This window comes from Prionailurus viverrinus, chromosome D3, assembly GCF_022837055.1.
Source record: "Prionailurus viverrinus isolate Anna chromosome D3, UM_Priviv_1.0, whole genome shotgun sequence".
NCBI lineage: Eukaryota > Metazoa > Chordata > Mammalia > Carnivora > Felidae > Prionailurus > Prionailurus viverrinus.
In genome coordinates, this window is record NC_062572.1 from 54,038,998 (window position 1) to 54,066,909 (window position 27,912).

At 38.7% G+C, this 27,912-nt stretch overlaps 1 protein-coding gene across 1 annotated transcript in view; it reads right to left on the reverse strand.

The window, feature by feature from the left end:
- Positions 1-20,804: 20,804 nt before the first annotated feature.
- DSC3 (desmocollin 3) overlaps positions 20,805-27,912 on the reverse strand; it is a 48,875-nt gene continuing 41,767 nt past the window's right edge. Inside the window, exons 16-17 of the mRNA XM_047826665.1 lie at positions 23,235-23,492; positions 20,805-21,070 (exon numbers count right to left, since the gene is read on the reverse strand). Coding sequence (XP_047682621.1) covers positions 20,873-21,070; positions 23,235-23,492 — 456 coding nt within the window. The 3' untranslated portion in view covers positions 20,805-20,872. The remainder of the gene's footprint in view (positions 21,071-23,234; positions 23,493-27,912) is intronic.

A 27,912-nucleotide genomic window follows, 5' to 3' on the forward strand; every position in this document is an offset into this window, starting at 1 on the left:
ATATTTACTATCTTTTCACAGTTTCTTTGCTTAACAAATCCAGCTCAGCTTAACTGGCTATGTGTTCAAATCTCTCATATGTTGCAGTCATGGTGCCAGCTCTGTTCTAATCAACACAAAGCTCAGGTGGGCAAAGATATGCCCCCAAGTTCACCTGGTTGTAGGCAGGACTCAGTTCCTCCTGGGCAATTGAAATGAGGGTCTTCGTTCCTTTCTGGGTATGGGCATCCCCAACATGGAGGCTTGCTTCATCAAAAACTACAAAAAGTGCAAGAAGACAATAGAATCTTCAAGCAAGATGGATGCTACAACATTTTGTAACCAACTTACAGAAGTTATAGCTCATCAACATTGTTCTACTCTATTGGTTAGAACCAAGTCACTATGTCCCGCTCATACCCAACTGTGTGGATACTAAGAAACTGGGAAACATTCTAGAAGTCTTCCTGCCACAGATGGGATGAAACTTCTTGATAAAGTTAGTGGTCATCGTGAAGAGCGCTTACTATACACATTTATCATACAAGAGACTGGAGTCTGCCCTTCTGACCCACATGACACATCAACCATATCTTCGAGACCTGAGAAAATGTCTCTTAAGTTTTACATTCCAAAAGAAGAGTAAGGAAATGTCTCAGCATTGGATAATATGGTGGATAATGTACAATCCATGCACACTAGTGATATCTGCCAGGGTACACATTTCAGCACCCAGCCCCAGAAGTTTCAGAGCCGCCTAAAGTCTAGGCAATATTTAACTTCATCCGTATTTAATCACACTGATTCAGCCAGCAGTAATATTAAATATTTGGACTCATCATTAGATATGGCACTGTATGGGTCAGGGTTTAGGGAAAACAGAATATATTCAAGGTAGCTTTAGCAACAGATATAAGGGAATTAAGTTCTTACAGACTTGTGAAGCCTGAGGAAACAGATGGAATGGAATTGAACTTAACTGAACACGTTGAACATGTAGGAAATAATACAGGGCCACCCAGGTAACATAGGAGCTGTTTCTACAATGGCTAGTTCCAGGAGTAAGCCACCACTTCCGCATTCATGAAATTACCATTGTCAGGTAAAAGCCACAGTCAAGAAGCATCAATTACCAGGAGGCCATCAGAGGAAAATAAGACACCTCCAAAGACATTTTCAGAAGAAAGGCATGGAAGAAACAAAAACCAGGCCTCTGCCTATCTTCTCCCTTCCAACACCTGTGCAAAACCATCTGATGGATGGAACCTAAATTGTAGCCAAAACCCAAAATACGACGAAGTCTGAGAAATGTAGCTTTTGTTTTTCTAGCTTGTGCACTACAGGAAGGTACAGCAGAAGGCAGAGAGAAAGGATGTTTTGAGTGGTTCTGGGTCAATATGAGCGACAGCTTGTCAGGCCTTTGAATATGACTCAAAGGAATTCTTGGCACCATCAGACGAAAGACTGTAGCCACATGTCTCTTCACCATCATTGTACCAGTTTCTGGCATCCCTTTCCTGCTTGCATTCCAGGAGCAGATGCCAGATCATCAATGTCTACAAAGCAGATCGTAAGAAAAAGGAGTATAAAACGGGATTGTGACACCACACGAACTGAGATCCGTCTCTGCTTAATGTACACAGTCCTTCAGCTGTAACAAGTAAGCTTTTAGGTAATAGTTTTTAAGCTTTCACGTTTTGTTTAAGTTAAAGGTGGTTGCAATTATTAACGCTTGCTTTTAGCAAGCTTACAAGAAGAAAGAGAAAACCCATATGATCTGGAGAAGAGATCGTAGTCACATATAAAGATAGGGAATTTGTCCTTTAGCAGCTGAGACACAAACTGAAGAAGCATTCACAATCAATCGGCATTACCTGATAAAGTCCAGAGTGCCCACCCTGATCCGGTTTGTTGGCTAGATTAATTTCGGTTTCCTCTTTTTAACCAGAAGCAATTTCTAATATCTTGCCACTGGATTTTAGATTTTTTCCATGCTTTGATTTTATGACAGCTGCACCTTCTTCCCACTTTTGTTCACTGTGGTTCTACACACACAGCTATTTTGAGTACATAACCACATCAACACGTGAGTAAAAACTCATGGTTTTAAGTTATCTGGTTGAGCCACCTGAAATCATTTTTTTTTATTATAGCTGGGAATTTCCACCTCCCTCCCCTATTTTTTTTTCTTTTTGCCTCTCTTAATGAAAATTTCTTTCCCATCGAGCCTCTGTAAAACTCTCCTTAGTTCTTATAGATTCTACTGTAATATAAAATAATTTAAACCCTAAGTGTGAATGCTATCTCTGAATGCTTTTGCTTCCAGAATTCTAGTTTTCTTTTACTTTCTTGAAACTCTGGCACAGAGGCTATTCTTCTGGATAAGGATCTTGGCTATTTTGTTTTTACATCTGCCTTTACTGGCTTGTTTAATAAATTTCTGACTCTGGTTTTGGTTTTCAGAGTCACAATTTAGGATATCTATTATTTCTCCTGTTATCAGCCTATTATTTTCTTCTGCAGCTCTTGGTCCCATACTCAAATGTTGCCTTTATCACCTTGTATATATTTATCTTATTCATCAAACATCCTTCCGCTCTGGCAATTCTGGCATCCCACTTACTTCCAAGCATCAGAAAAATAACTGTGCCCTTGTAGGATTATTCTTCTCAGTTTGAACATTCTTACCCTCCTCACTAATCTCACACAGAGATTAAAGATCCATACCTTTGTGGAAAGGAAAACTCCCACATTACAGGAGGTAGCTTAAAATACGGTCTTTAAATATTTATAAATATATTTTAGAAATATTTCATATGGCACCTCTCTAATGGAAATTTGCAATCCATTTTGGAAGAAACCATTTGTAATATGGAACTGTTATTGAAATATCAAGATTTTCAGCATTTTTCCCAGCTAGCACATCTGTAGCAAGATAGCAAGTAAGAATTAAAAAAAAAAATTAAATACATGCTGACTTACTCAAATAAGTGTTTTGGTGTAAATTCTTCTTTGATATATTTTAAAAATTGACTAAAGTAATAGTTTGTTCAAACACTACCATTGTTTTCACAAGCTAAATATAGTTTATAACATCTATTATTGAAAATACTTGGATTCTTGACATGATATGAATAGAATGTTTGTGGATAAAATATTATTTAAGATTTTATTTTTAAGAAATCTCTATACCCAACATGGTACTCAAACTTACAACCCCAAGATCAAGAATCCCATGCTCTACCAACTGAGCTAGTCAGGCACCCCTGTGGCTAAAATACTTTTGGTGTTGGTAAACAAAGCTCGGATGTAAGATTCTGATACACTGTATGACATCTAGATAAAATTATAATGATTTCTTCTCAAACAGCGTTAACATGTACGATAAAACCAGTTAAAATAAATTCATCAGTTGCAGAGAAACAAGGAATGAAGCTTAATCATATGCCCAAAACTTTGAAAAGTAACACCAAAATAAATAAAGATTTGTGGGTTTTACAGTGTAGCAGATCCTCTGACCCCACCCTACCCCAAACAGACTACGAAGGGAATAAAAGGAAGTTATTTTAATTTTTTTTTAGTATTCCAACCAACCTCCTTCAATTCTGAGATGAACTGGGTAACACTTTGAGTGAGCAGACCTAGAAATTACAAAGGAAAAGCCACAGAGAGCAGAAAACTGCCAGAAGTGGAAGTTCATGTTCACTTTGAGACCTTAGCTTGGGCAGGAAGGTCACACACATCTTTTCATCTATCAGGGCACTAGGCTGAATAGAGGGTGAAATTTTGGTGCCATGACAATAGAAAAGATCCCTACCAGGATAGTTTAGACTCATAAAATTTGGAGATGGTATGTATTTTATGATTTATGCTTTTCTTTAAATGTTTATATTTCTTAATAATGAGCACGTATCAATTTTATTATAACAATGCATTATTTAAATGCATTATTTAAAACAATGCATTATCTTATTAAAACAGTGCATTATTTAAATTTAAATGCATTAATAATAAACCAATTGTTATTGTTTTTATTTATAACAATGCATAAAAAATATAAGGAGATAATTGGAGATATTTACCAATCATATGCACAAGAATATTTATCATGATAGTAAGTGGTGATTGACTCATTGGGGCATAAACACGTTGGCACACTCTTCTAGGCCATCGAAATAATAAAACAACTCACCCCTCTCTAATGTTTATCCTTGCTTCTTTATTTAATCCTTTGTTTTTGGTTGGTCATTCTGTCAAAATGACCCCTTTATTCTCAAAAGTCTTATTTGGACAAATTTTTATCCATGAAGCACTTGTTAGTTAATTGAAAAGGTAATTGAAAGCAAAAACCAACTTTGAAGACTACTTGTGAAGACATCTTATAATTACAACACTGATTGGGTTCATTAAATCAACGCGATTTTGAAAATTACTTTCACAAAGACAATTCCTATGTCCACATACTATAGTTTCACTTTTAAAGAAACATTGTTCTTTAAAAAGAGAAATACAAGAAATCTCCAAAAACAGGGGGGAAAAGGGATTTTAAACATGAAGGAAATACTACTAGATATTTTAAATTGTATTTTTAAAAAGAGAAATAGTGGGGCTCCTGGGTGGCTCAGTTGGTTAAGTGTCCAACTTTGGCTCAGGTCATGATCTCATGGTTCGTGGGTTCGAGCCCTGGGTTGGGCTCTCTGCTGACAGCTCAGAGCCTGGAGCCTGCTTCTGATTCTGTGTCTCCTTCTCTCTCTGCCCCTCCCCTGCTCACATTCTGTCTCTTTTTCTCTCAAAAATAAATAAACATTTAAAAAAATTAAAAAATAAAAGAGAAATCGCAATTCCTTCTTTTAAATTGAAAGCAAATAATTTTATGACTTGAAATAAAACATAAGTGATATTTGAAGTGCATATTGAAACATTTGAAATATAAAGATATTTACAGACTCTACAAGAAAATCAAAGGCAGGATCATAAGATGTTTTCCATAAATATTACACAAATCAGAAAACATTTTATAAATAATTTCTATGGTCAAATGCTATCATTGAACCTGAATCATTAGAACTTAGTATTTACTTGTGGCACAATGAGAAATAAAGCTAATCTGTTGCATGGTAAACAATGCATCTTTTGATTTTGTTTTTATTCCCTAGCTCATCTTTCCACATATAAAATGCCAGAAGGTAGGGAGAAACATGAAAAAAATTGGAAATCTTTGGGTAGCTAAAAATTCTTACAGAATCCAACATCGGCAAAATGGCAGCCTAGGAAGGTCCTAACTCTCCTTCCCACATAAAACTTTAACAAAACAACCAGAAGCTAAGTAAACCAATTTTGTAAAAGCTCTAGAAACAAAGCATTGCTACCTAGCAAATGCCCAGTCAAAAGAAAGCTGACTCCAAAATGGCATGGAAGTTTGTGTTTTTCTTTGCCCTCACCCCACCTCTTCCCTGGTCTTGAGGGGAAACAACCCAGTACCAAGTTGCCCTAATCCTTGGACCTGACTGCGCCTGTCTGTTCTAATAAAGCTGCAGGATATCTGTGGGCCTGACTTGTTAGTTTCTGTCTCCCATAACTTGGAATGCAGGCATGAAACAGTGGTAAACACGCCTCATAAAAGCTACAACCCACAACACATGGAGTAAAAGATTATGGGTGGAGACATACAATAGACCATCTAAGGCCTGGGGGAAAATCTAGGGGTGAGACTGTGATATCAGGACATTCAAAACCAACTGCTTCTACAGAGGATTTTAGAAAGTCACATGTGCGTGCCTGGGCAAGATGCATGCTCAAAAAAGTCCTGAGAAAATCATAAACCTTAACTTTGGTCTGATCCTAGGCTTGGAGCAAGCCTAGCTAAATCAACGAAGGATTCCCACTTAACACACACGGCAAAAAACTACTCCACAAAGACTGGGAATCATCATTGTTTCTCTTTTCTCTTTCTTTTTCTTCTTTCTTTCCTTCCTTGTTTCTTTCTATTGAGTGATTGATCGTGTATTTTTATCAGTTTCAGCTCCTGGCATTCGAGAAAAACTCTATCAAAGCATTTTCTGAACATGAGCTAAAGGAACAGAGACTTCAATGAGCACACATGACAAGGAATACATGTCACATAGTTTGGAAAAGTCTCAAAACAAATACAGCTATAACTTTTTTAAAAATCCAGCAAACCCTGGAGAAGGGAAATACCTGATTTCCAGAGTTGCCACATTATAAAAATCAAATGCCCAATATTCAACAACAAAAAAAATCACGAGGCAGACAAAGAAACGGGAAACTATTGATTATTCAGGGAAGCAAAATAACTCAGCAGAAACTGTCCCTGAGGAAGCCCAGACATCAAGCTTCGCTAAAACAAAGAATTTAAGACAGTCTTAAATATGAATTATTTGCAAATTGGTAAGTAGCTCATGGGAAAAAGTGATGCCAAAATGTTGAGATCACTACCTTCCACTTACCTTCTCTGTGAGCCCTCAAATATTCTCTGACTTGATGCCCTTAAAATAAAAGATTTTTAAAAAAACAGTAATGATGCCTTCAGTTGTTCTATTTGTCTCAGGCCTAATGGTTGGGCTGCAACAACCTAACTAAGTATCAATGAAAGTAAAAATAGTAAGACATTTTATTTCAATATACAATAATAAGCAATAGCCAGGAAAGTACTGGATTTCAAACCTAGAAACTAATAGGTTTCAAACTTCCATCATCCAAGAGTTGCTTGCTAAAAACTGTGGCTAAAGGACCGTCAACAAGCATTTGACATTTATAATGTATATGTATTAAATATGCAAACGTATTAACTAAGAGCTAAGAGGAAGCAGATATGAGAATTAAAGTAACAGAGCAGTATGTAAGAAAGAAATGACCTGACCTGACAATGTAAAAACCATAAATCTGCTAAAAATTGTAAGTGAAAAAGAGAAAGAAAGAAGGAGTTAGAATATGTATACTCATTACTTTACCTGCATTAGCTGACACTTAAAATACATTGTGTGAACAGGACGACTCAAATAACAGAAATCTCAGCACATTTTAAAGTACAAAAGTAAGCACGGTGGAAGATAATACTATTGACTGAAACTTTGTGGTACAAAAAAAATGTAAGGGAAGAGAGAAGAGGTAACATGCCAATGTTATTACCACTAAATATTCCTTCAATATACACAAGCGTAACAAGCCTTAATACACTTATCAAAAGAAAAACAGCTCTAGACTGGAAAAAAAGAGGCAAAACAAAATTCTCCACTTTGAGAATATGTAAGTATATGAGAGATGAACCTAAAACAAAGCGACACAAACAGAAAACACAAAATCAATATACACAAAACAATTCTATTGTTGCAACAAATCCAGAAATGACTTTAAGAACACAATTGCATTCACAATAACATAAAAAAAAAAAAATACCAGGAATAAATTGAACAAAAGAAATGTAAAACTTGTACTGTGAAAACTGAAAAATATTGTTGAAAGAAATATCATAATAAATGAAAAATTCATCTTTGTGGATCAGAAGGCATAATATTGTTAAAATGGTAATACACCCTAGGTAAGTACAGTATCATGTCAGAATTAAATTCTACATCCAACATGTACTCAATGATACTAGTTTTCTTTCTTCCTTTCCTCTTCCCAATCATCCTAAACGTTACAGATGCACATTATAATCTTAATTGCATCTAGATGGAACAGCTACCACAGAAAATGCGATGGGTTTACGACACAGATACAAGACATTACATATCCAAAACTATAATATGGCCTAAGGAAATGGGAGCCCTCAATAAATCATTAGAATTTCTATCAGTGGGCTTTCAGAATTAACAAAGAGCTCCAAGTCAGTGTTTTTCTACCTTTCCTTTGGGAATTCATAAGACAGCAGTAAGAAACATTAAAAGCAAAGCAGAATAGAGGCTCAATTGGTTGAGCGTCTGGACCCTTGGTTTCAGCTCAGGTCATGATCTCACAGTTTCCTCAGTTTGAGCCCCGCTGACAGTGCAGAGCCTGCTTGGGATTCTTTCTCTCTCCTCTCTCTCTGTCTTTCCCCGATTCACAGTGTCTCTGTCTCTCTCAAAATTAGTGAATAAGCTTAAAAAAAAAAAAAAGAGAGAGAGAGAGCGAGCAGAATAGACATAAAACCCTGAAGTTCCATTTTCAGTGAGACCAGGAGACAGGGTGTGGTAACAGACCCAGAAGTGACCCCCTATGGTTTGCTGGTGTCCATGCCTTTGTGTCATCCTCCCCTCTGCATGCAGATTAGACTTGTCGTTTGCATCTGGTCAATAGAATATGGCAAAGATCATGGATGTCACTGCCATGATTAGGTTGCATTATGTAAATAGGTGGCTTAGCAGACTGGAGGGAGAGACAAGCAAGAAGATGTGTTGAGGAAATCCACAGGACAAGGATATAGAGTGGCTTTGAACACTTGCTTGTCCTGAAGGACCTGCAACCGATAAGGACAATAGTCAGCCCCAAAGTGGGGGACCTTCAATTCTACAGCTGCAAGGAAATGAGTTCTGCCAAAAACCTAAAAGAGCTTGGAAGCGATTCTTCCATAGCAAGCCTCCAGATGAGCCCATAGCCCAGCAAACATCTTGGTTACAACCTCATGAGACCCTGCGCACAGGGCGTAACTAAGCGGTGCTCAAGCTCTTGCCCCATGGGGTGGAGAGAACAAATGTGTGCTGTTTGAAGCCACTCAATGCATGCTCATTTGTTGCACAACAATAGAAAATGAATGTCCAAAAGTAATTCTCAGGCAACAAAATACATGCAAGGACAAGGAAAATCAGCTGAAATCAGAAACCTTCTGAGGAATAAAGAAGCAGTGAGTTGAAAAGTGAGTGGAGAAAAATCTCAGAAAGTATCAATAAAAACACATCCTTTGAAAGAGCTCATGCTAACGTGCAAAAGCTTTAGAACTTGTTTTCAAATATTGTATGGGATGTGGGGCGACTAGTTACCATCAAGGACTCAGGTTAGTTTATAGATATTTGCAAACCATGCAGGATTATAGAAGGCATAGCATGGATGCACCCTAATTGTAAGAAGCTGAAGAGAGGGAGGGGATCTTCAGGTGGGGATGTGATTGTGCCCTCTCTTTCCCAGGAAACTCCTCAATAAGCTAACTTAATAAATTACATTTTATTTCATGTTAATGGGATTTACTCTTCCCAGAGAGAAGAAGTATGAATCGCATTGAAAGGGGCAGGCATGTTTTAGGTTAACAGAAACAATTTGATCAAGGATCACTGTAAGGTATAACATTGTTACTTAACACATAGCATCTTAACCCTTGTGCCAAGACATTCAGGTGATTAAGCATCCAATAGGTTTTTTTGTCTGTTTAGGTTCTTGGATCACTAGGGATAAGATGCCAAATAATTGCTGAGGGGGAAGGTTCTAAATGTAATCCACTAGTATATGACCCTCAGTGTATTTTTCATTGGGTCGTGATATTACGGTCATTCAAGTCACTGTGAGAGCCTCCACAATATCATAGGTGAAGGATTCTAGGAAGTGATGAAGCTGGGACTTCAAACCCTGTTCTGATTCTAGATCTAGTAAAACTGAGCAACCAAACAAATGCTCACATTTGCTGAATGCTCACTCCGGGCCAGGCAATATTCTAAGTACTGTCCTGGCCAAGGTAATCAGAGCGATCCAATGAGGTGGGGACTGGTATTGTAATCACGTCTCTCGTCTGATTAAAAGTCACCAGTGGACTCTTACTTTATTCAGAGTGAAATCTCTGACAAGAGATTTATGAGTCTATGTCACTTCCAAAAAAGTACTTTGTAAAATTCTTCTGAGAAATTTCAGAGTCCAGAAATTATGCCAACTTGCCGTGCAATGGTGCTCTTAAAGAATGGAAAGAGATCTGTCTGTTAAAACTGCCTTGAATTAAGAATAAACGAATACACTGGGTACCATTGCCCATTATTTCTGTCTCAAGAGTCATAGTGAAATTACTAAAATCTACAACTCTGCCTGGAAAAAAATTCCCATTTTTTTGAAACTGCCCTGATTTGGGGAAGAAAAAAAAAGTCACCCTGCCAACAGAGGTATAAGCGTGGATAGCTGCAGGTTTAGCAAGTATTATTTTAGGTAGGAAATTAAAGAGAAGTGGAAAAAAGACACTTATATATTTGGTCTCTATCCTGAATTCTTAACCTCATTAATTTTAAAATATAAGTTTTGAAAAATAGCCCGTAGCCCCAAACTGGGATTTTCACCTAATGGTGGCAAGGTATGAAAAATAAATTAATTTTCTCATAGAAACCATCTCAAGTACATTTATTTGATTCATGTTTGGTATAAGCAGCAGCAGCAGGAAGAAAGCACTTATAAATATCTATCCACCACACATGAATTGCACTGAGCTTTTATGGTGTGTGAAATAAAGCGTTTGGTTTTAAATAGAGAAGGGAAAAGAAAAAAAAAAGAAAACTGAATTAACTGTGAGTTTGGGTACAGCTGACATAATTAGGAATAGATAAAATGCATTAATAATCATTGTATCATACACTAGTCATATTGATGTCTTCCTAAAATATCCAAAAGATATTATTTGGACACATAAATAAACCCAAAGAGAAAATTAGCTCTCTAGCAAAATAATTTGACAAGTGTCATCTCTTTTTATGGTGAAAGTCAGTAAACACAATGGAGAGGATTTTTAATCTATAATAAATGTAGCTATATTGCCAAATTTTATCTCCTTGAGATCTTTGCAGTTTAAAATCTGCTTACTCATCAAGGAGATGGTTCAGTATATTTATTTGGTAGGCTCCTGGGAACATGAATATTTATGTCTTTTACCCTTCCTACCAGCACATAAAATTATAGGGCTGCTGGTGCAGAGATGAATAGAAACCTAGACAGTGGAATATAGAAGGCCCAAGTCATGATGAAAGATTAGAGAGGACAAGCAGGCTCTGCCTAAAAGGGATATTTTTCAAGCATTGTAGCCAGAATGGATTGACTTGGGGTGGAGACAAAGCGTCAAGGGTCATATAAACCAGCCAGAAGGCAAACATCAGATCTGAAATCAGATCAGGCTCATAGCTATAAAGACATGTGAGAAGACAAGTCAGATTCTCATTGTTAGAAGAGGAACAAGAGGCCAAATGCTGACATTAGCAACTTAGGTTCTCAAAAAGACCAGCTGGTTTATGCCTATTTATGCATTCCCTGTGATATTCCCAAGTCATTCACATGGGTGCCTCCACCATATGTGCAAATGTGAGGATCTGGCAAGTGGCAAAGTTAGGATGCAAACCCAGTTCTAATTCTGGCAGGCAGCATCTAAGACAAAAAGGAAAGGGGGGGGGGGAGGCCAAGGAGGAGGAGGAGGTCAAGCAGGAAGAGAAGGAAAAGAAGGGAAGAAAGAAACTGAGGAGGAAAAGAATATTTAGAAAAGAAGGTGGTGAAGAAGAGGAAGAGAAAGAAGAAAATCTTGTGTACATGCTAACTCATTTTACATACGGTGTAGGATTGTTATAACTCAAGCCCCCAATAGGCTCTCGCCTATTCAAAGATCCCAAACCACTATTACAATCACAGAACCCTGGATGATTGGGTTTCTCACTGCCCTCCTCATCCCACCTCTTCCAACTCTTCCCCTCAAGTTCCACTGCACTAGCTTTGTGGAATATGCCAAGCAGAATCCTACTTCAGGGCCTTTGTGTTAGTGGTTTCCTTTCCTCAGAATGTTCTCTCCCACCCCCTGCCCTTATAACAACATGACTTGCTTAATCTCTCCCTTCAGGTTTTTGCTCAAGTGTCACCTACACAAGGACTTTCTATAACTCTTAATAAAATAAAAATCTCCCATTATTCTCTGCTCCTTATTGTTTAATTTTTCTTTGTACCATTTATTACAGCATGACATTAAGCACATATTTGTATATTTGTTTATTATCTTCTTGGGATGCAGTTGTGAGAACACGGACTTTGGCTATTTTATTCACTGCTGTACCTTTAGCATCTAGACTTAGTTAGCATATGGTAGGTGACCAAGAAATAATTGCCAATGACTGACTGATTGAATGATTGACTGAATGAATGAATGAATGAAGAGCCTTGCTTTAGACAATAAACTGAAGCACAGAGAGATTAGCAAGCTTATCCAAGTTACATGGTAAGTCTTTTCCCAAGCTGGGCCCAGCAATTTTTGTACCATTTAAAAGAACAACAGAAATTGCATTCAAATTTAAAAGTTCTATTTTGTTTGTGTATACGTGTGTGTGTGTGTGTGTGTGTTGGTTTGTTTTGTTGTTCTTCTCCTTACAGTATTGTTTTTCTTTAATTTTTTTTAATGTTTATTTATTTTTTGAGAGAGAGAGACAGAACGTGAGTCAGGGAGGGGCAGAGAGAGAGGGAGACACAGAATTCGAAGCAGGCTCCAGGTTCCGAGCTGCCAGCACAGAGCTTGACGTGGGTGCGGCTTGAACTCATGAACCATGAAATCATGATCTGAGCTGAAGTCGGATGCTTAACGAACTAAGCCACCTAGGTGCCCCTTGAGCATTGTTCTTATGTTGTCTTAGCCTCATCTGTCAAGATAATAATCTTATTCTATTGTTACATATCTGGTATGTGTGTTGGTGTGTAGATTGAAGATAGGAAATTAGACTAATTGGCTGGCTGAGCTAATACTTTGATTCAATAATTTGAATGGATTCAGATTCTTAGATTACTTAGCAAATCCAGTCAGAAATATGGGTTATAAGAGCATACAAGTTTTTTGAGAGTTAGTAAATATAGTGAAAAAAGTGGGGGGATATTCTGGTTCTTAAGATCTCAGGACCAGAAATCCTTCACTCTGATTCCCAATTGCTGCAAGTAGCATCAACTCTCTGAAACTCAGACACGACTTGCGAATACACGAGAGTGAGGGCGAACCCTGATAGGGGTTGTTGGGTGGGGGTGTCAAGACAAAGACAAATTATGACAAAATACTGACATTTTGTACATCTGAATTTGTGATCATGGATATTATCTGTAGCCCAAGGAAACACATATATAACAGAATTCCTTCAAAATGATGTATGATCTTTCTGAAGCACGAGGGTGGGAGGGAGGGAGGGTCCCTTGTAAAGAACACAGTGTGTTGAGAATTGGACTGGAAAAGGTATTCCTGTTTCGCTCTGGGACACATTCTCCTTGTCGATCAGATACATCCAGCTTCACCAAGTTAGAATCACAGAACAGAAATGTTGACTAACCCACCCAGCTTGATTCCAGTAAAATTCACATCATTTTTTTCCTCTCTACTTTTTCTCTCCCTATGTCTAATATACTTAAGCCATTTTCCTGCCTTTCCCCAAGTAACCTTATATTATTACGTATTTGCTTTAACTTGTCTGTGATGATCCATATTAAGGGGGAAGAAACCACAGAAATTTCAATTAGAAATTGAAATTGGGACTTTCTGTGAAATTGCCCTTTAGCTTGGAACCTGCCGCATCATGTCAGAGAAACTTGCATGGTGTATGAAGCCAGAAGGCCAGCCTCAGCAGAACTCTGTAACCAGCAATGCGGTTTAACTCCATAGACTCAGATTTACTTCTATACAGGAAGTGAATCTATTAAGGTTAGAATGTAAATCTTTTAATGAAATAAATGTAAATACACTAATCTCACACAGCGTATCTTTAGCTTAATGTACTTTGAAAAGAAAGCGAAATCAATACAAATCATGTGGGAAGTTAGTAACAAATACTCAAGTTTATTCTGGCATCATATTGGACCTATTAGCTTTCCCCGGACGTAAACTGCTGGCTTATAATATCCGCGGTGCATATTTACCTCCCGCTATGGTTGCAATGTACTCAGGAGACAAAGAACAATTACAAGACAGATAGATTGCCGGTATTTCTGCCCATGTTTGCATTTTTCAATTGGCTTCCAAAGACCCTTCTGTTCTTAAGGTCCCCGTAGAGTAACAACAGTGCTTTCAGGCACTGCCCACAGGTTTGAGCAGCCCCAGGTATCTTTCCGGTAGGTACTGGAGCACAGCTGAGGTAGGTAGGTGTGACTGAAGGGTGTGTCCTCTGCTCTCACAGATCACTGAAAAGGAGCCTTGACACCCTGAGAGCTGGAGGCAAAGGCAGAACACCCAGCCTCTCCTACCTTGAGGATTCATGGAAACGACCTCGCCCAAAGAACACTGCAAAACCAGTTTATCCTGAAAGGAAGTATGTTTCTTTTATGGTGGTCATTGTTGTTTTCCAACGTGGTGAAAAACACTCAAGCTGAGACCTACCTTCAAAGGTTTACCTGCACAGTATAGCATTGTTAACTATAAGCACGAGGTTGCGTTTTCATCTTGCATGACTGAAACTCTATCCCCATTAAACAGCAACTCCCCATTTCCTCCCCACCTCCACCAGCCCAGAGCAACCACCACTGGGCTTGGTGATTAGTGGCTTCGAGGAGCTGAGAGAATGGGGAAACGGGACTGGCAGCTTAAAGGGTTTCCTTTCTGGGAACTGAAGGATGAACATGTTCTGGAACTCATTAGTGTCGATGGCTGCACCAGATTCTGAACGAATGACACTAAACTCTACACTTCAGAATGGTTCAAGTAGGGGCATGACTTTAAAACAAAATCATTAAAATGCCTTAAGTAGGTGAATTTTATGTTATGTGAATTTTGCCATAATTAAAAGAAAAAAAAACCAATACGGGGAAAACAAAAGTTCTGAGGCTCAAATTAAATGAAATCAAAATAAGCAAACAGAACAGCTAGACCTGCAGGGCACCTGTGTGGCTCAGTGGTTAAGCGTCCCACTCTTGGTTTCCCCTCAGGTCATGATCTCCTGGTTGGTGAGTTCAAGCCCCGCATCAGGCTCTGCACTGACAGTGTGAAGCCTGCTTGGGATTCTCTCCCTCCCTTTCTCCCTGTACCCCTCCCCTGCTCATGCACTCTCTCCCAAAATAAATAAACTTAAAAAAAAAAAAAAAAGAACAACTAAACCTACAAACTTAATCTGGATAGTGTTTGCTTAAGTCACTGCCACCATGTTTTCTGTCCACAAGCCAACCCTAATCCTGATTAATGCAAGAGTCATAACGAAGCTGTCTAGAGCTGGGATTAACTCTTTTAAATAAATAAATAAAATATTATCAATGTTCGTTGTAAAAGATGAACACAAAATACAAATCAACCGTAATTCCATTGTCTGGAAAGAATCAATTCAGATCTTTTTTTATACATAGAAGCATAAACTTTTCCTTAAAAAGAGATTAAATATTTTAGTAAATTCAACAACATGAATTCATTGCCTGTATAGCTAACACTTGCACATCTTTCACTATGTACAGGCAGTGCTCTGTTACCACAAATACTCGGTGCCCAGGAGGAGACGAGTGACACGCACTCGGGGAATCAGAAAAGACTGTTTCTTCTGCACCGGTGCTGACCCAGCGGAGTCATCTCCAAAGGCTGAGACCCGAACCTTGGCATCAGCCTCTTTTTATGGCTGGGATTGTAGGGGCTCAAGGGGAAAAAATGAAAAAGGGGAGGGGGCACTTATCAGTGGTGCTACTCGGGCAGTTGGTAGATGCAGGAGTGCAGGAGGTAAGCAAGATTACCAAAATCAAAACCATTCAAGGGGAGCATCTGGTCTCGGACATCTGGTTGACCCCCTTTTTTTATCTATCTGCCCTTGCCAGATTTCCTTCTCACTTTTGCCCACTTCCCTTCTCAGTTCTACATGCTATGAATATAGTAACTCATTCAATCGTTCCATCAACCCCTTGAGGTTGTATTGTTATCTTGCTTTTAAAGATGAGAAAACTCGGGGCGCCTGGGTGGCTCAGTCGGTTGAGCGACCGACTTCGGCTCAGGTCATGATCTCATGGTTTGTTGGGCTCTGTGCTGACAGCTCAGGGCCTGGAGCCTGCTTCTGATTCTGTATCTCCCTCTCTCTCTGCCCCTCCCCCACTAATGCTCTGTCTCTCTCTGTCTCAGAAAGATATAAACATAAAAAAATTTTTTTAAAAAGGTGAGAAAACTCAGACTAAGACTGAGACTGCAAAAAGTCTGACTCTAGAGGCATCCATTCTCAACCACTCTGGCCATATCAATTCTGCTGGATGCTTGGCATTTACCAAATGTTTGGATATCAGAAACAAAAATTCGGGGCACCTGGGTGGCTCAGTGCATTAAGCAACTGACTTTTGGTTTTGACTCATGGTTTCTTGGGTTCGAGTGCCATGTTGGGCTCTGTGCTGGCAGCATGGAGTCTGCTTGGGATTCTCTGTCTCCCTCTCTCTCTGCCTCTTCCCTGCTCATTCTGTCTCTGTCTCTCTCAAGATAAACAAATAAACTTAAAAAAAAAAAAGAAAAGAAAAGAAACAAAAAATTCAATGAGCATTCTTAAAGACAAATACTTAGACACAAAAATAATAATCGCAATAAAAGTTCCTGAAATTGAAATCATGGCTCGAGTTTACACTACAATTAAAGCTTTTGATACAACCATTTTTGAAATGGTCAGTCTTACCTTTGTGGGAAAGCAGACACATACACGACTAGGGAAAAGATTTGCTGTGAGGTACACAGCACCATAATCTGGTTGTGAGCAAAGCTTGAAGGTCATATACTCTGTAAGTGACAGAACAAAGATCGGAATATTGCTTGCTTTTTTTTTTTTTTTTTTTTTGAACTCATGATGCTTCCCCTTGACTACACAGCTCCAGGTAAGAATGTTATGTCAGCATCTTATTTCTGGAACACCCTACAATTACAACCACCTTCCAATACTTCTTTACCCAAGAAAAATCAGCTAGAGAGATACAGATAGATATCATCTGTAAAGCTATGCCCCAAATAGTGCTCTCCCCCCAAATAGCTTAATACGTAAATATATGGACAATTTGATAATGACCCATTCCCTAAAACATTATCCCAGTAATGAATACAATGAACACAATGAAGACAGTCTTGAGGATCTATTTTCATGCCAGTCTTAAGCACAATTTTACAACGTGATCACCTTGGAATCATCTTATCTCTAAATACGGCAAAGACAAGATTATCAAGTTAACAGTTTCATTACATTCTATATCTGCAACTATCACTTTATACATTCAATTTTTGCTTATTTTAACCTGCCATGTTCCTTTAAAGCAAAGCAATTCCTTTTAATAGCAAACTTAAAAATTCTGTTAAAAATGCTACAAACCAAACCTCACTGCATTTTAGACAGTTAACTGCTTCCTTATAAAAATACGAAAAAACAATCTGTACATTGACATTAAAAATTCAAGAACATTCACTGGAAAAAAATGAAAGTTATTTTTACACTAAACTAGCATAATTTCCCCCTTACATATATATGGAAAGAAGAATGCCTCATGTTAAAAATGTTTACATTAGACATAAGAAGACCCTTATAAGGAAGAAAGAAAAGTACCCTTTTCAAAGTCTAGGTCTGTAAAATCTAGATTTGGGGGGGAAATTAGAAAATGGGAAAAGTGGCAACAAATAAAAATTGAGAATCAAATAAAAATTAAGACACACATTTAATTGAAGACATTGTACCTCAGGGCCCAGAGGGCTACATCAGGAAGAATGTATTCCCCATGAATGCCCCATTTGTTCTGCGCAGCCAGTTTGGGCCCGTTCTGTAAATGCCTGAAGACTTGACATGCAGCCGGCTTTTCCCTTGATTCCACACTCCAAATAAGGTGAGGCATGGAAAAAGGGTTGGTGATATTTCACCAAACTTAAATGGGAGCCACCACTGGCCTGAGAAAAGAAGGCAAAGGGGGAGCCTGGCCTAGAAAACTTTAAGTAGCAACTAATTTTGTCTCTACTACCACTCGGTGTCTCTTTATTGGTCTCTCTCCTTGCCCTCGAAGGCCTGGGTTTTCATGTTGCTGACTGTCCAAATACCCCACGTTGCACTCCCCCTAAGTTCCCTGTGTTCCCAAATGACCACTGGGTCTTTTTCTTTCCTGTATTCAAAATTTCTATTTCTTCTATTACTTAAAACATCCTTGTAAGAAAGCAAGCTCATAGAAATTAATTCATACTACAGGGTGATTGACAGCCTGGAGTATTCACCACCTAAGTGTTATTGATCGCATTGGGAGAGAGATTAAAGGAAGGGGATGGATGGGAGAGCTGGATTTCTTTTGAATCACACCAACATCAGTTTAAAACAGGGCAGTGAGGGGCACCTGGTGGCTCAGTCAGTTAAGCGTCCAACTTCGGCTCAGGTGGTGATCTCACGGTTTGTGGGTTTGAGCCCCGTGTCAGGCTCTGTGCTGACAGCTCAGCCTGGAGCCTGCTTCAGATTGTGTCTCCCTCTCTCTCTGCTCTTCCCCTGCTCATGCTCTGTCTCTCTCTGTCTCAAAAATAAATAAAATATTTAAGAAAAAATTTTTAAACAAAAACAAACAAAACAAAACAAAAAAACAGGGCAGTGAGTGGGGAAGTGGCATTTTACAATCCCCAGGCTTGAATTAGAACACAGCAGATGGTGATGGGTTTGAGGTCTTGAATCTTAGGATGGTCATGCCCCACTCAGTCCCTTCAGTAAGATTTGTGCCCCCCTCCCAGCTCCCTTTATCCTTTAAAATCTGACCAACACAGCAGGGTTTATCGGCTCTAAGTTTTACAAACGTTGATTAATAGAAAAGGGAAGGAAAACGGTGATAGAATCTTTTTACCAGAATTAGGTTTTTAAAAGCGTTCAGTATTAGCTCCAAGAAAAGCATTTCATCTCTGGAGCCTTGCTGGTGGGAGTCAGGGAGCCTGAGCTGGAACAGCCATTTGCCAGCTGGCTCCACATTTGTGCATGCAGAAAGAAACTGTGAAGCAAGGCTACTGTTCCACCTAGTTCCCTCTTCCCTTCCCACTGAAACCAGAGAAGTTTAATTAGCTGTATACAATTTAAAAAATTGTTCTTAAGTTTATTTTTGAGAGAGAGAGCGAGTGAGCGTGGGAAAGGGACAGAGAGAGAGGCAGATGGAGAATGTGAAGCAGGCTCCACGCTATCAGCCCAGAGCCTGATGCAGGGCTCAAACTCACCAACCACGAGATCATGACCCAAGCTGAAATCAAGAGTTGGACGCTTAACCAACTGAGCCACCCAGGCGCCCCTAACTGTATACAATTTTAAAGAAATTACCCAAATGTACATGAACAATTTCCTAATATGCTTAGTTAATGCAGCATATAAGAATTAAGTATAAGAGGCTCTCTCTTTTTAGAACTTTAGATTCCTATTGTCAGATACATTCGGCTTTATATCATCATCTTCCCTTTTGGTTTTCATTTTATTTTAAATGTTGCATTAACTAATATGTGTGTGTGTGTGTGTGTGTGTGTGTGTGTATGTGTGTGTGTGTGTTTATCCTTATCCAAAAGTAGAGCATTCCTATGAAAACTTTCATAAACCGAAATGGCATAAAGCAAAGAAGCAATTACCATTCATCCACATGGAAAATTTTTTTAGTGTTCCCAGTCCCAAAATTTAACCTCTCTTAGGCTTCTCTGATACCTGAGGACACATCTTACTAAGTGATGTACAAAATAAATGGAGATAAAGCAGAGATGCTCACAGACACAGTTCAAAGCTGAGGCAGCTTGATACTGAGATGCTGAGTGAAGTTCCTGGGGGAAGGAGCTTGGCGGGCCCGCCTTCTCTGCTCTGGGTACACGCTGCCTCTATAAGGCTCACAGCAAGGTAAACGCTAAATGCTATCCTCTCTTTTTGCATATAAGCACAATTCTTCTTCAGGTACCTTTAGGTTAGCAAAAACAGGTAGTGATGCCAAGGTTTTCATGCAAGTGAAGTGGCGTAACATGAACTTTTGAAAAGTGGGGGATATCACTCTCTCTCTCTCTCTCTCCTATCTATCTGTGTATCTATCTATCTCTCTATTCTCTCTATATCTTCAGTAGTCCTGAATCTCAGGGAAAAAGATGTTAATACTTAGGATTACAATCTCAACAGAAGATCTTTGATGTTTTTTGTTCAAATACTGACAATAACTCTGTATAGTGAACATAGTTCTCTTTCTTGAGAATAAGGAAACTTAGATATATTCCTCATAATAATCCTTCTCCAACCCATAAAGCACACACTCAAAAGCATAAAAACAACACAATTTTTCAGTCTACAATTTCCTGTTGTAGTTTAACATGGTGGCTATGTATTTTTTAAGACCTTATTAGGGTAACCAAGCAGACAGAACTAACTGCCCTTCATGATCTAGTTGCCAACCAGAAGGAAAATGAAATTCTAGTGGTCTTTGGAGCTACTAACTCAGTGGTACAAAATTTTTAAAGAGCTAAAAATTGCAGTACAGTTTACCATAATGTTTGATATAATCCTATTAACTTAAATCTGGAATAAGAACAGAATTTCTAGCCCAGTAGCTGTTCTATATTCAATCAAGTACAGCATAGTTATCATTGGACTGATATTAACTAAACACATTTGTTGGAAAGCTATCTATAAAGAATAGCAGATCCTTTATAGACCTTAAATCCAATGTTACAGCATGATTTTGCTAGCTGTCTATTTATTTTGCAATAAAGAAGGCAAAATACGTTTTAACATTTCAAACTTCTTGGAAAAGATAAGCAACAAATTGCTATAAAACTACAAACTGGTAAATAGAACAATTAAAAATTTAGAAAACTTCATATCTATTTTTCTAATATATATGTTAAAAACACATATCTATATATATTAGAAATTGAAATTCTAATATATATCTAGCTAAATATATACATATATGTATGTACATATATACATATATGTATATATTAGCAATTGAAATTGAACTTTAAATATCCCTTTTGGAAACTTCCAGAATGTCTGGCAAAAACACATCTCATTGTAGCACATTAACATTATCTCTTTGTGCATGTTTCTGCTAATGTAGCAAATTTGGCTCCCAAATTATTTAAAAAGTCAAGACCATCTTCTTCCTGTTTTTCGCTGCAGCACCCTACAGAACCAGCTGGAGATCCCTTTCCTTCATAGTTATACGTAAGGACATAATCTTGAGATGGCACATGGTTTTCATTCTGATTACACAGATGCAATTTCTGTAAAATAAACAAACAAAAAAAAAGGATTGTATTGTTGTATTATTTTAAGTATTCTTAAACATATGAACATAAAATTTATTATTTTATTTACCTTTTATGTCTAATTTTTAACCAGTGTGTCCTCTAATGGAGTCCTACATACAAAAAATGCACATGATTGGTCGATATCACAACCATACCATAAAGTCAGTATATCTTACATTTCTAGTAATCCATACAAACGAAAAAATTTATATATATACAAATGTTATATTTATGTATATTTAAATTATCATTAAATGCTTAACTCTAAACTTTCTATCTGGAGTTCAGGCTAGTCCACAAAACGGTGACACTATGCGTGGTGGCCTAGAATTTGACGTTGTATCTGAACAGTCCGGGTTTTGAGTCCCAGCTCTGGCTGTACCAGCTACGTATGTGACTTTGAGCAGGTCACTAAACATCTCTCAGTCTCACTTCTCACTCTCTTTACATCTAAAATGGGAATATACACAGTGACTATCTCACGATAATGATGAAATAATAGCGCATGAAAAATACTCTTCCTTCGCCCAGCACATAGTAAATATTCAAAAAACATTAACTAAAATCACTATTACGTGCAGTTTTAAAGTAGGCAAGAATTATCACATTGGTTTCAGAATGACGTTTTCCGAGATAGTCAAAACATGACAAAATAGAGAGATGTGCAAGACATTTTAGTGAAATTAAAAATACTCAACATAACCCGGATTGCAAAAACCAGCTCTTTGCACTGGAGAGGCCATGCATTCAGCCACATCCACCCTCACAGTCTGTTACTGGCCAGCTTGTCTAACCCCCCCGGCTCCTCCTCCTCACCTGTGTGCCCCTGCCTCTCTAACCCAGAGCTTATTTCCTTGGCTTATGTTATCAAGTGTCTTTCTTCTTGACCGATTCAGCCTCGTATCCCATTATGTGATGTGCACATTAAAGAACACCCCTAGGAGTGCTTCTTAAGCTTCACTCCTTCCCCTGCCTGATCTTACATGAATACTGGCTGTCTAGAAACAGAAAAGAGATTAACACTTGAATTTGACGGGAAAAAATATGCTATGGACATGCGATAAGCTATAGCCACGTCACAGAAAGGTGCCTAGATGCAATCCATTAAAGGATTAAAGGCTTCTGGTCCATTGTTGGTGTTACAATGGTACTGGCACACTCTGATAAAAAGAAAACTTAGTACCAGGAAGAATATTCAACCCAGTGGTTCTCTACCCAGGTGGCACATGTGAATTGCCTGAGGAGTTTTAAAAATAATAATACTAGGGCCGCTTGGGTGGCTTAGTCAGTTAAGTGTGTGACTTGGGCTCAGGTCATGATCTCCCATCTCATGGGTTCCAGTCCCACTGGACTCTGTGCTGACAGCTCAGAGCCTGCAGCCTGCTTCAGATTCTGTGTCTCCCTCTCTCTCTGCCCCTCCCCCACCCTCAAAAATAAATACAAATTTAAAATAATAATAATAATAAGCCAAACCAATTAAATCCAAATCCTTCAAGGTGGAGCACAGGCATTAATATCTTTTAAAAGCTCCAGGGGGATTTTGATGTGGTCCCAGGACTCAAAAATCATGATTTAATCCCTCCTTTGTTTTACATCCTTGCTGTCCCCTGAATAAAAATGTTTTATATATGAATGGTGCTTTTTACATTAAATATAGTTTATACAGCTCATCTTATTTAATGTTCATCCTAGAATTGTGTGCAGATGTTTTGTTTTCAGAGAGAGAGATGTAGATTGGATTGGGGGAGTTTTGTGATTGTAGGGAGTAAGATTTTTTTTTCACATTCTTCTACATGAAAATAATTCGTGAGGTAAACTACATCTAGAAGTGGCATGTGGCTTTAGGTTGGATATTAGAAACTTCCAGATCGCATGAGATTTTAGAAATTAAAAGAAATATGACAGATGGAATAAAATCTCTTTTATGTTAAATAATGTTAACAAAATCAAAGGGCATGGGGGTGGGGAGGCGTGGAGGAGGGCAGTGCTGGGAAGGACCAGAGAATGAAAGAGAAAAGATACATTGAAAAGATACATAGGGAAAAGCAACTTCTGCAACTGTGTGCTAATTTCAATTTCCTCTTGTTCTACACTTGGATATTTAAACCTTAGAATGGAAACGCTGAGGGAAACTCACTTCACCAAGGCGGGGCTGGGTGAAATTATGCCACTCGGAGTAGGTGTATCTGCAGTTGTCCGTCTCCACGTGTCCTCCCCTGCAGGAATCCAGGGTGTGATGATGCCCCGTCCCCCGGCACGATTCCAGGGTCTGGTGTCCGCCTTTCACCATTTCAATGGTCTCCTGCCCTCCATTCTTCATTCCTGATCCCATGGTACCGCAAAAGCCTTGGCCAGAGTTATTGACTGTCTGGGTCATAAACCCATTGGCAGAACACTGAAATAAAATAAAATAAGACCATTTGTATCAGGAGGAAATGGATCCCAAGTGATAAGAAGGCAAGGGAGAGAGAATGTTTATTCAACATTTTATTGATTCATCCGTTCATTAACAGACATTTGTATTTTCTAATTGTCTGCCCGGTCTAGGGATACAAAGATGGGCATGATCCCTCACCAGCTCTAAGAAGCTCTTATTCCAGTGAGGCAGAAAAATCAGATGATTACTTTAAGAATGTATACGTAGGTGAATGCAGAATGCTATAGAAACACTGAGGAACACATTAAAATCCACATCCAGAGAGAGAAAGTGGAGAAGTCTGAGAGTAGGGGCTCCGATTGAGAAATGGGAGGAAAAAAACCACCACCTGCAGGAAGGTCTACAGGCAAAGGCAACGGGGTGCTTTGGGGGTCTTCAGCTTCAGCCTGTTGAGAGTGGCTGCCACATAGGGTTCAGGGTAAGAGAGGAAGTGGAGAGGTTATAAAAGGCCAGAGAATATAAAGAGCCATATGCCATGCTAAAAAATATAGACTATCATGAAGATTACGGAGACTCAAAGAAGGGTTTTAATAGACAGGCAAGGCACATATTTTTAAAAAGTCATTCTAGTCAATAATGTAAAAGACAAATAAGGAGACAATAAGTTGAGTGTCACAGATATCAGAGAGATATCACAGATATCACCTGAACCATTCTAGGTGAACCATGATAAGGATCTAAGCCAAAGTAGAAGCAAAGATGACTCACAGTGGCTGGACCCCATACAAAGTTTACTGGCAGTTAGATGGATGAAGCAGCAAATGGAAGGAATTATTCCTATGTGCTCTGCTTGTGCAACTCCAGATGGCATAATTCCCTGAAGTTGGGATGAAGGATGTGCTTGTGGGTGAGAGGAGGGGGAACAATTCAATTTGGGGCATGGCAAGTTTAAGAAACCTGTGGATGTCCACAATGCATATATGAATATGGGGTCTGGAGCTCAGGTAGGGGAGCTGAGCTGACGCTATAGTTCCAGAAGTCACCATATAGTCACTATAGGTGGTAGTTGAAGTCACAGGGATAAATTATAACACCCAGGGAAAATGGTAGACTAAACAAAAAGAAGGCTAATAACAGAACACAAGAACAAATGTTTTAAGGGGTTGGTAAAGGAATTAGAAGACAGAACTGATCTGAAATAGCAACTGAGAGAATGAAGGAATCCAAAAGACAAACTCTGAAGCCATGCAGAGAGGATTATGGTAAGGAGAAAACATCAAAGCTGCTTAAGAACTGGTCCCAGTAAAGTAATAACCTCTCAGATTCAAGTAAAAGAGTGGCCACTGGTGATCTGTGTCAAAAGAATTTCCACGAAGTGCTGAATGAACAGGAACGAATGTCATGGAGAAATCGAGTATTAAATCTCTCAAAGAGTTCAGTTTCAAAGAAAAAGAGACATGGAGGGAACTAGAGCAGACAGAGTTGAGGGAATGTTTGAAGATGAAAAAGACTTGATTCAACAGTAACTTAATTCTGGAACCTCAGTTGGAAGTCTGGGCCATGGGTGAGAAGTCGAGTTACTGTGGCAACCTCAGGGTGTCAGTTCTAATTATAAGCCGTTACTTTCAGACAAGACCTCCATTAAAATCGGGCTCCGTTGTGCCATCTTCTTGCCAATTTGGTTTTCTTCTATTGAATATGCAGAGTCTCTAACTAAACTGGAAGATTTTCAAGTGCAGATGATTTGGAGTTTCAGATATTTCAGAGTCTGAAATGTATCTATAAATGTCATACATAGTATCTCATTGCCTTAGAAAATTATACCAGAAAGGAGAACTAAAAAGTAGCCATTTGGTGGCGCTGCTGCCCTTTATTTTTTGCTTAGGTTGCTGCTACCTTGAAATTCTATTTAAAAAAAAAAAAAAAAAATCCTGATTATCAAATCTCCTTGATGGTATAATTTTTGTCATTATAAATACATGTTCAGAGATCACGCAAGCTAATACCGGGAGACTTGAAGATAAACTAAAACCAAAGCTGAGTCCACAGTTCCTTGTTTCACATTCTATTCTCTGTTCCTTCCTGACCGTCTCCAGGTGCTCTGCCCAAAGTTTATTCTCACATGGTATCAACAGCTCCTTTTCCACGTCAATGATTTCCAGATTTAACTTCTCCAGTCCTGACTTTTCAACCAGCTCCTAACCCCATCTGAACTGCCTCTGACTTAAACTTAGCTCTAAAAGTAACGTCATCATCTTTACTCATTGTACTAAAATGAGCTTACCCATTCACTACAAAGTTTTGTTACATTTAAAAAAAAATTTTTTTAATGTTTTATTTATTTTTGAAGGAGACAGAGCGTGAGTGGGGAGGGGCAGAGAGAGAGAGAGGGAGACACAGAATCTGAAGCAGGCTCTGGGCTCTAAGCGGTCAGCACAGAGCCCGACACGGGGCTCAAACTCACAAACTGTGAGATCCTGACCTGAGCTGAAGTCAGATGCTTAACTGACTGAGCCACCCAGGCGCCCCTGTTACATTTTGCAAAAATATGCCTAAAATTATGTCCTGGTATAAATTAATAATCCCAACTCCTTCTGAGAAGTGCTCCTAACAGAGAACAGGTGTGAGTATGTTATGGTGAAATGGCCAATTAATACCATCAGCTCCAGCATCAAATGGTAAAGAACAAATATGAAGAACATCTCAGTCATTCCATTCTCAAATATAAAATAAGATCTTACTTTGAGCCAAGGACTATCAGGGACTAAATGGATTTTCTGAATGGAAAAATAATTACAGGGCTCCACATGGAGGCATGTCAAGCACAGGAGGGCTATGACTTTGCATGATGGTGGGAGGAGGTTAAAGAGAGAAAGTCAGTAAGAAAGGTATCTTTGACATATCAAAGGCTTGATATGAAGTCACTGTCCCTGGCTATGGCCTCTGTCACTTTGGCTTCACTTTTTATTTTGTTACTCTAAAGTTAATAAGCTATCATTTACATATTTGAAATACTGATTATCCTTATTTTAATTTTCCAGTTATCATTAGACTACTAGAGTTATCTCCTGCTTAAACTATAGCAAGATTCTAATCCTTGAACTTCCCCATCCTTAGTGTCTTCCTGTTCTCACTGATCACCCTACTGACTCAGCATCATGCTGTTCCCATTATGCCAATCTATGCAGAAAAACTTTCACTGGCCCTTCCTTTCCAAGAAGATAAACCCCAGATCCTTAGTGTGGCATATGATAGCCCCACCTCTTACATCCTCTCCCCCAGAACCCTAAGTTTCAAGCTTCTATTCTTAAAACACCATTTCTTCCATCTCAAAACAACTTCTTTACTATTTGTTGAATAATCCCTAAACTTTGTCATCCCCTTTTTCATTCTTTATTTTTTAATTTCATGTTTATTTATTTCTTTTGAGAGAGAGAGAGAGAGTGAGTGGGGAAGGGGTGGAAAGTGGGGGAGACAGAGAATCCCAAGCAGGCTTTGCGCTGCACAGAGCCCAATGCGGGGCTCAAACTCATTAACTGCAAGATCATGACCTGAGCTGAAATCAAGACTCAACCAACTGAGGCACCCGGGCGCCCCTCCTGTTTTATTCTTAAGGCTGTTTTCCTCCTCTTTAACTATTCCCACAATCTCTTCACTTTCAACCCCTTCTTACTCTTTCAGTGACAGAGTGATCTGTACCTCTTTCACCAGGCCCTTCAGGTTGATCCAGACAACACGAATGCACTTATGTATCACAAGTGTCTTTGAACTAACAGTGCTCTGTCATGGTGCTAATGTTTACTGAAATGTTCCTACTTATTTTTCCCATAGAAGTAGATTCAACTGCTCACAAGTACATTGAAATCTTTTTGAGGGAAAAATATGCCTTGTAAGAACTCTTGAAATATATGCGCCCCCCTCCCCCAAAGAAGCCTAGTACTAAACACGTCAGCAGTCCCAAGAAATACATAAGGAAAGAAAGTGGCAATAATCTTCCAAGTAATCTACCCTCCACCATATAAAAATATATATCTCTTTGGTATTTTCTTAATTTATCGTCAGAACTTTTAGTAGGTTTTTTCCCCCATTATATATGATCAAAGAGAGAAACAAATGATATCTGGAAATGTACATGGTACAGAGCAACTGAAACACTGTTATTATAATAAATCCACATCAAAAAGTTTTAAATCATAGCACTAGAGGGTGGAAAAATGATAATTAAAACAATATATGTCTTTTTGTAATTTTTTTCAATGTTTTATTTATTCTTAAGAGAGACAGAAACAGAGCATGAATGAATGAGGGGCAGAATGAGAGAGAAACACAGAATCCAAAGCAGGCTCCAGGCTCCGAGCTGTCAGCACAGAGCCCGATGCGGGGCTTGAACTCACAAGCCATGGGATCATGACCTGAACCGAAGTCAGACACAACTGAC